Source organism: Apis dorsata, unplaced genomic scaffold (assembly GCF_000469605.1).
Source record: "Apis dorsata unplaced genomic scaffold, Apis dorsata 1.3 scaffold_269, whole genome shotgun sequence".
NCBI classification, from domain to species: Eukaryota; Metazoa; Arthropoda; class Insecta; order Hymenoptera; family Apidae; genus Apis; species Apis dorsata.
In genome coordinates this window covers 527,967-537,373 of record NW_006263547.1, presented here as the reverse complement: position 1 = coordinate 537,373, position 9,407 = coordinate 527,967, and the positions used below count along the sequence as shown (strand labels likewise).

At 28.9% G+C, this 9,407-nt stretch overlaps 3 protein-coding genes across 4 annotated transcripts in view; 2 read left to right on the top strand and 1 right to left on the bottom strand.

Moving 5' to 3' along the window:
* The window catches only part of LOC116185746, a 1,986-nt gene extending 1,563 nt beyond the window's left edge, over positions 1-423 (bottom strand). Inside the window, 1 exon segment of the mRNA XM_031510914.1 lies at positions 108-423. Within this exon segment, the coding sequence (XP_031366774.1) occupies positions 108-245 (138 nt within the window). The 5' untranslated portion in view covers positions 246-423.
* A 1,561-nt stretch (positions 424-1,984) lies between these two features.
* On the top strand, positions 1,985-7,013 carry LOC102677663 (sodium-dependent nutrient amino acid transporter 1-like). Of its 2 annotated transcripts, XM_031510922.1 has the most exons (10): positions 1,985-2,124; positions 2,566-2,838; positions 2,916-3,023; positions 3,868-4,108; positions 4,378-4,621; positions 4,884-5,258; positions 5,655-6,021; positions 6,235-6,511; positions 6,628-6,722; positions 6,856-6,993. In XM_031510922.1, exons 2-10 carry the CDS (start codon positions 2,812-2,814, stop codon positions 6,991-6,993), a joined length of 1,872 nt encoding a protein of 623 aa, XP_031366782.1. In that variant the 5' UTR covers positions 1,985-2,124; positions 2,566-2,811. The 2 variants fall into 2 exon arrangements, with proteins under 2 accessions (XP_031366782.1, XP_006616672.1); XM_006616609.2 differs by lacking the exon at positions 1,985-2,124 and having other exon boundaries at positions 2,812-2,838; positions 6,856-7,013.
* A 1,468-nt stretch (positions 7,014-8,481) lies between these two features.
* Positions 8,482-9,407, top strand: part of LOC102677801 (sodium-dependent nutrient amino acid transporter 1-like) — a 4,420-nt gene continuing 3,494 nt past the window's right edge. The window contains exons 1-2 of the mRNA XM_006616610.2: positions 8,482-8,617; positions 9,355-9,406. The gene's annotated coding sequence lies outside the window, so the exon portion shown is untranslated. The remainder of the gene's footprint in view (positions 8,618-9,354; position 9,407) is intronic.

Genomic DNA, 9,407 nt, shown 5'->3' with positions numbered 1-9,407 from the left:
ATAAAATAAATAAAAAGATATATTTTAAGATAAAATAATGGCAATTTTTTTTTTTTTTTTTCTCGAATGCTATCTTCTTTAATTCAATTTTATTATCATATAAATTGATATGTGAACTTCATTACGCGAGAAGGTTAATCACGCAATCGTACCCGTAAGTATATAGAAACTTGGCGGATGATGAGCCGCACGAGATAGTAAATGTCGCTCAAATTATCCATCATCGATCGCCACTGAATAATCATTACGAATTCGATTAAACGGCGACTTGTTTCTCGTGGATGGAGTGGAAATTTGTCAGACCATCTTGTTGCTCTATCGACTGCCCAGAATTTGACAAAAGATTTCCACCTATATCGAAATTACATATTGTCATTTGTTACCGTACATATCGTATATCGCGTTCCTCTTCTTAACTTCTATTTCTATTTCGATATGAATATATGTATATGTATATATTACATTGAAAAAAATTTTAACTAAGGTTCGATGTTATCTTTTGAATTCAATTTGATTTATTTTCTTTAAAATATTTTTTATTATTTTCAAATACCAATTAATATCGAATGATTCATTTATAAAAAATTTTCCAACAGAATTTTTTATATTCACGTGTGAAATTCACGAATGAAGTCACGGAAAATCGATATGATTTCGAAAGCATTGAGTCATTCTTGGAAAAATATATCTCGGTATTTCCTTGATAATTCAAAATGTCAATTTGCATCTTGATTTACATATTTTACGAAACATTCGCAATGATCGTGTTGTTTCCATTGATTTAAGAAAAAAAAAAAGAAAGATGATCATGGCATTATAATTTTAACATCTGCATGAAATTTCCTTTCTTTTTTTATCTCTTCTCTTTTTATTTTTATTCTCGATCGAAATTTTTAAGAAATATTCACCACTTCGTTTCATTTTCTTTCGTTTCTTTTTTTTTTTATCTTTCTTCCTCCTCTATCTTTTCTTCAAAATGTGCTCGTATCGCATTGCATCTACGAAAGTAATACGCGCGATTTTTTATGCTTTTACAATTTTTTTATTCTTATCCAAGCTGATAAAGGAGAACACGTTGATTACAATTCTTTATCGTCGAGCGAAGCTTTGAAGCTTATACACGTTTTACGAATGATCGTTGGATTACTTGGTTTTATTGTCCTGAATTCATTACGAACCGTGATATCAGATCAATAAAACTTATCGATAAAGCGCAACGTTATTTAACAAGTTTCCGACAGAAGTTTTGTCGAATCTGTTATTAAAATATAGTTAAAAAAAAAAAAAAAAAAAAAAAAAAAAAGAAAATATTACCTTGAACAACTCATTTCTTTCTTCTTTCGTTTATTTCTAAGTGAATATCTTTGATATCTGTACACTATAAATTAATTATATCGAACAATTTACTAATATTGAATATAATTTATTTCAAGAAATTAATTTATTTTTTTCAATATAAAAATTTTATCAAAAAAATAAAAAAGGATTTTTAATATTTCTAAGAATTATAAATACATGGAAATTTTTAATTTAAACATATATTTCTTCTCAATTGCCATTTATTTACCATCATATGAAATGTCCTAAAAAATTCAAGCAATTAAAATTTTTTCAATTACTACTCAAAGCTATAAAATTTTATTTCTTCAATTTTCATTTCATTAAAAAGTCATTTGTCATTCTGTCAAAAAAAAAAAAAATCAAAAAGCTTTAACAAACTATTAATAAATATTGGGAGAAATAAAAAAGAAGAAAAGTTTGAAGAAAAATCAACATGTCATCAAAATTGTGTCTCTTTGATTTTTCTCTTTGATTTTTCTTTTCTAGAATATACTTATAGTTTTTTATTCAAAATTCATTACGGAAATCATCAATTCTTACGAACTGTGAATATCTCTCATGAGATGCAACACGTGCAATATTAGTATTATGCAGGTAATAGCTCGACAGGACTGACGATGAGATGAAGTTTTAGGTGTACGAAAGAGAACGTCTGCGTCGATCGTATCTAATCGACGCTCGTGTTACAACTCGAGTTTTATTTCGCGCGAGTCATTCGTTGCAGTATCTTGCTAATACAAAATCAGTTAAAAGGTATCTTACCTATCTTTAACCCTTTCGATAGTAAGCCATTATTATTAATTTTTCTAAATTTATTTCTTTTAATTCCTTTTTTGTAGAAAAATTTTGTAAATCAATTATTATTATAAACATGATTATTTTAAAATTGCATTTTTTAAATTTCTTGATATTTGATATCCACTCTCGCTCTATCCACTTGATATTTTGAATTAATTCACTTATTTGAAGAAATTTGAGATTTTAATCTTTTAAAATTTGTTACCTCGATGAAAGGGTTAATAAAAAATAATGGTTTGATAGATAAAAGTAATATATACGATAAAAAAAAAGTAACCTATTTTTTTCGATTAAATTATTAATTCTTTCGGATATTTTATCCTTCTTACAATTTTTTCCATTGAAAACGAAGTGAAGTGAATTATTTTTTCCTTTGTGAAAAAGTGTCTTTAGGATGATTTATAAATTGTGCTGTACTTTTGCCAGTGTTTTTTGATGGATCGAAATGACATTATCGTAGTTTTGTTAAAGCAACAATAACGAGAAAAGAAGGAAGAAAAAAACATGAAAAATTTTGCGATGACAATTTCTATTCTTCCGAGCTATGATTTTTTGCACGAAGAATGATAAATAAATCATTGGAAGAATTATCTGACAAGATTGTTGGAGATTTAGAAATAATCTCTCGAGATAAAGAATAAATTTGACAATTTCAGAGAGAGTATCAGAGCCATGGAGAAAATCGAGAACGGTGTTTATGTAAGAGATTTTTCTTTTTAATAAGATGAACAATTTGGAAACGAAGTTTTGAGTTAACAAATAGAATATATTTACAGAAGCAAAATGGTTACACGAACGAGGTTTTCCAGATGGAAAATATTCCTCCGGGACAAAGAGAAAATAATCAGAAAATGAAAGAAGAGGATGCGAAAAATATTTCCTCCGTATGTGACTTGTTTTTCTTCAATTTCTTACAGAAAAATTGTTAAAAATTAATCGATTGTAAAATTAAGCAAATAGTTAACATAGTTTTAATAGGAAATATTTCAAAAAATTTTCGTTTATTTCATTGTGATATCTTGGGCCATCATTTTAAAAAATTTTAACTTCACTTTAACATATAGGAGTTTCGTTTATTTATTTTCAATAAAAATGTTTGCATTAAATTTATCTTTGTATTATATCAATGGTATTATCATTGTGTTAATTTTAAACAAAAAATGACAAATTGTAAAACAAGTCAGAATTAATATTTACATTACATTGAGATTTCTATTCAAGGTTTCTTTATTTTTTGCTTTTGGGATTAAGAAATAACTGTTAATTATTTATTTTCCATTACTATGTAAAATATCAACAATTATAATGAATTTCCATATTATTTCCATTCATTTTCCAATATTATTTCGAATCATTCCTTATTTCTTACTTATTTCACTTAGTTCATCATTCTATATGTTCTTTATTCTTCTTAATACAATTATAATATTATTAAACAAAATCTTCTTTTTTAATCGTCTTATGTATTTTTCTTGTTGGCTGTTGTGCATTTTCATTATCATTTGTTCAAACTAATTAGAGTATCATCTGAATTTATTTTTGTTATCAATGCAATGAAATACTTATTATCTTCAACACGTGCTTTTACACACTCATTTTTAACATTCTATTTATCTTGTCAGATTATCTGAAAGATAGAAGACTCGAGTAAATTATCTTACCATTATTCTATCCATTTCTTCTTTATTTTCTTTTTCTTTATTTTTATTTTCAAACATCATGTTTTAGAGGGCGGAATGGGGAGGAGGATTACAATTTTTAATGGCGTGCATCGCTACTTCCGTAGGCCTTGGAAACGTGTGGAGATTTCCCTTTACCGCCTATGAAAACGGAGGAGGTGCTTTCCTAATACCTTACGTTATCGTTTTGATATTCGTCGGGAAACCTTTTTATTTTTTGGAAGCTCTTCTCGGCCAATTTACCAACAGATCATGCGCGAAGACGTGGGGCATGGTACCAGCCATGAAAGGTGATTGATGGCCAACAGAATTTCCAAACTTATCTTAATAATTTTTAAAATAATTCTTCCTCTAATGTATCTGATCAGATTTTGAAAAAATTATTTTAAAAAATATTTTTAATCCTTAAAAATTATTATCAGAGGAGATTGTATATAAAATAAAATTTGTTTGAGATGAAATTTCACAATTTGACAACTTGTTAAGGTTTGAATAATTTTTAAACGTTTTCTCCCTATAAAAAGATTAGACGTTTTAATTTTTACAAGTGGAATTTTAGGTTTGGGATACGGTCAAGCATTCGCAGCGTTTTGCGTTCTTACCTATTATTGCTCCTTAATGGGTTTAACTCTTTATTATCTCGTGGCTAGTTTTCAATCTGAGTTACCTTGGTCTTACTGTCGAGAAGAATGGAAGGATTATTGCGTCGATACAGTTTCGAAGGATAACAACTTGAATGGGAGTGCCAGTTTATTGACTATTTATAACGGCACCTTTCGTAGCTCTGCAGAACTATATTTTAGGTATGTTGATGGATATTTTTATCTCCTAATCATCGGTCCATTTTTATTCTACAAAAATTAACAATAATCTCTTCAACGTTATGTTTCGTTTCATATTTTTTCTCTCAACCAACAATAATTATTTAAACATTCGATCTCTAATAATAACTAACAGTGTACTCAATTTAAAGAAATGGTAAAATCAATTTCACAATAATAAAACAATGATTTCAATTTTTGCAATTCTTTAAAAATACTTCCACATTCCTGATTAAATTTTCAGAAAGATCGTCCTGAACGAGTACGAATCCATCGAAAATGGAATTGGAACACCCTCTTGGCAGCTCATGATCTGCCTCTTCATAAGTTGGGCAACGATCTTCTGCGTCCTGTGTCGAGGAATAAAAAGTACAGGGAAAGCTGTGTACTTTCTCGCTATATTTCCATACGTTATCATGACAGGTTTATTGATCAGATCGGTGACCCTCGAAGGAGCGGTGAACGGAATTCTTTTCCTCGTTACGCCGGATTGGGACAAATTGTGGCAACCGAATGTTTGGTACGCCGCCATCACCCAATGCTTCTTCTCCCTTTCCGTTTGCTTCGGCCCGATCCTTACTTACTCGTCCTACAACAATTTCCAACACGCTCTTGGCAGGTGAGATTTTCCTTTTTTTCTTTTCTTTTTAATTCAAATTCCAATTGAATATACTATAGATTATTTAGAAAAATCGTAGTTTAAATAATCGATTTTAACAGCAAAGATTAATCTATAAGAAAGACTATCGAATTATGAAGATTTTCGAATTGTTATTTTCTTTATTTATTTATATAATACTTAATATGTAATAAATTTCTTTTTTTTTTAAATTTGAGTATTAATATTCTAATAATTATTATATATTTTATTCTAATAAATCTACATTGTTATTATATTTATTCAAATTTTCAAAAGAAAGGAGGATTAAAAAAAAGTTATTTTACTTTTCGAAAATGCACTTACTCGTTAGATTCTATATAATAATTCACAATTTTTTTCGTTCGTTCATTTCAGGGACGTATTGATAGTGACCACTCTGGATACTTTCACCAGCCTAATAGCAGGATGTACGATTTTTGGCATTCTCGGCAATCTGGCCCACGAATTGGGTAACGCGGATATATCAAAGGTGGTTCGTGGTGGTACAGGGCTGGCTTTCATCTCTTATCCGGAAGCGCTGTCCCAGTTCAATTTTGTCCCACAACTTTTCGCCGTCCTGTTCTTCATTATGATGTTCGTGCTCGGCGTTGGAAGCGCTGTCGCTCTTTGCGGCGCCATTTTTTGCATCCTTTGCGATCATTTCCCGAATACGAAACACTGGCAGCTGGTCTTTATTCTTTCCGTTTTTGGATTTCTCGTTAGCCTCGTCTACGTTACACCTGTGAGTATTAAAATAAGATTCAACGACAAAGGATATCGAAGATTTTATCATTTTATTTATATGTCCAAATATTTTCAATCGATTCTTCTAAATTTTATTTGCACTCATTTCCCTTATAAATTCCACGCATTTTAACTTGACTTTAAATTTTTATCATATCGTTTAAAATATTATGTTAATTATATATTTTATTTAAATATTATGTTTAATTAGGGTGGGCAATGGTTCGTAACTTTGGTCGATTATTATGGAGGTACCTTCGTGGCGATCATCGTCGGTGTCTTGGAAATGATAACAGTGTTCTGGATCTACGGTTTGTCGAATTTTATCAACGATGTCGAGTTCATGCTTGGTAGAAGACCGTCATGTTATTGGAGATTGTGTTGGGCTTTTATTACACCCATATTAATGATCGTTATTCTGATCTACACGGTCGTCAGTTATGAGTCGCCTACTTATGATAATATGCCATTTCCAGATTATGCTTATGGTTGGTGTTTCCATTTCATTTTCATTTTTTTTTTTTTTTTTGATACATTCAATATTTTTACCTATATAACATTATAATACGATCAATTACATCGATATTTAATCGATTATAAATAGGTATAGGATGGTTCCTACTAACTTTGGCACTTTTCGTGATCGTTGGCTGCATTTTGCAGAAAATGATACAGTTAAGATCGTCGTCTATAATCGAAGTGAGTAATACAATTTAAATTTATTCAAATACATCCAGATTTAATACGAGATTGTTATATATAGGTATATTTTATTATATATATATTAAACTTTTTTTCTTCCTTCAATTTTGAATCGTAATTTGTTTTCCAGACTATCAAAGCAGCGTTCAAACCCAACGAGGAAAAATGGGGCCCCAGAGATCCTAATATTCGGTCAGAGTGGAAGGAATTCGTTGCTTATAAAAATTTCCAAAATAGAGGCGGTTTTGTCAAGACTTTCTTAAAATAAAATTAAATCGATTAAATCTATACGTGTCTGTCTAATTTAATGTTCCTCCTTATTTTCTTTCCCAAGTTCCTTTCAAAAATAGATATTTACTCTAAAAAACACACACAGAGATAATGAAAAGTTTACCGAGATCATTAAAAATAAATGAAAAATGAAAAAATTTACATAATAGATTCAGACAGATCGATAAATATAGTTCAGACTTGCAATAGATTCCAAAGTAAATTATTCACAAGATTAAACGATCGATTCGAAACGAAAAGCAATTTTTTATATATTAATTTGCATAGCGGTTGTACTCGAGAATAAGCATCCAATTAGTATAAGTAATTAAACAAGACGTTGAAAAATCGTTGAAATTTATTGAAGCGTCAGGACATTAAAATGTTTTCACGATTCACGAATTATTTCCTATTTTTCTACACTGAATAATGAAGTTACGTAATGAAGAATTCCTTTTGGAATTCCTTCACAATAAAAACTAATCAACTATATATAGAAGCATAGTAATTAATTATAATCTCGCGCATTCTCTAATACGTATAAGATTTATCGGATATAATTTTGAAATTAAGCATAACTCGTGATGGACGTTTGCTAATATAAACTTTATTACAATTTTTCTCAATTGAAGATGTGACGTGTACTTTTGTTAGAATGATATTTAATAACACATGATATATTGCGAGGAGATTGTTATTATTACTAACTGATAAGTCAGGAAATATTTATATCTTTGTCTTGTCCGTCAATTTTTACGTCTTAAATTTTTTAAAATGTAATTTGGACGTAATTGGTTCTAATATAATTTTTTAATCTCTTTATTGAATTTTAAGTTGAAATATAAGAAAAATAAGACGACTTTAATTATAAAATATTCCGTACTGATTTTCCTCTAATTCTTATTAAACAAAAATATGTTCCATGTTGATTGTATCAAATATCAAAATTATTAATTTCGAATATAATAGTGATGCATCGATAAGAATTGTGCATCGATGAATGGATTTATATCTTATAATTAACTTGTGTATTTGAACAGGTATAAACATCTATGTGCAATTAATATATGTTAACTAATACATTACAAACACAATGCCAAATTTTTAAATTGAAAATGGTAGAAAAGTTACTTACTCTAACATTCTGCCTATTGCATTGATTCGAAGAATCTTCGATAATTTAATATATATATATATTTCATAAATATTTATGAAATTTATTATATAGTTATATTATATAGTTACATATAATATAATTCCAAGACACTTCAAGTATTCCAAGTACTGTATTATTAAGAAAGGAATTTGAAGGAGAGAGAGAGAGAAAAAGAAAAGATTTCTACTTTAGAAAGGAAAGAAATATTGACAAAGAGAGGAAAGAGATTGAAAGATAATAATGAAAGAAGATGTATATCTAAGAGAAAAGATTTGGATTTGGAAAATATAGCACTACGTGTTATTTTCCAGATTTCTCATAGCATAAATCGTTTATGCGAGTGTACAATTCTCTTCAGTCTTCTAAACGCTCTTGCCACGCAAAGATCGCGCTTTAGATCCCTGGTCAACGATTCACGATACGTAAACGGATGGACAAGTGATTAGTGATTATGCATTGCACAAAGGTTTGCAATTTTCATTGCAATTTTTCGTATCGTGATCATGAGTAAAATCTATGTAAATTATCGAAAATATGATATGATGATGTATTAAATGAATCGTACAAATTCAATTTGTTCGATTTGTTCATTTCACGGTGTGATCGTGAATATTTCGTTAAAATGGAAATTTGATTGAAACGAAAATTATTGTTGTACGCGTGTTCATAAAATTGAAGAAAGATTAATATAAATGACATCTTGGAAATTGTTGGTCGAAATATCGTGTAATTCGCAACAGCTTAATCTAAATTGCAGTTGTAAAATTTTATTACTAAAACACTTTTCTTTATCTTGGTCTTTATCTTCAATCCATCATTAATCTAAAAAATTTGAAACGTATTAAAAATATAATAAAAAAATTGTCGAAATTATTAAACAATATTAATTTATCGATAGTTCTCATTACTATAATTTCTACCGTAATTTCAGAAAAGTGTTTGACAAGAAATAAGAGGGGAAAAAAAAAAAAGAAATTCGTAAAAAAAATTTTACATTTCTCCTTATCATTGAATCAAACAACTTTTCCTTCGAAATTTCCTTTATTACCGTGTTTCTTTTATCTGCCTATAATTACTCGGAATATTACTACGCGATTACGTAAAACTGCACGTTAAACGAGAAATTTTTCACTGCTTATTGTTAGCAAAACGTGAAATGGTATGGTAAAAAAATGAATCGAATATATAGATTTCACATTGCAGAACAGTTTTGTCAACAACAACGATGGCGTGGAAGGCTCCTATAGACTTTCTGT

Bases quoted from the DNA above. Each gene is read 5' to 3' on its own strand.
- LOC102677663 (XM_006616609.2), top strand. From the start codon at position 2,812: ATGGAGAAAATCGAGAACGGTGTTTAT. The intron at 3,024-3,867 runs GTATGTGACTTG...ATCATGTTTTAG, and splicing joins ATGCGAAAAATATTTCCTCC to AGGGCGGAATGGGGAGGAGG. The intron at 6,512-6,627 runs GTTGGTGTTTCC...GATTATAAATAG, and splicing joins ATTTCCAGATTATGCTTATG to GTATAGGATGGTTCCTACTA.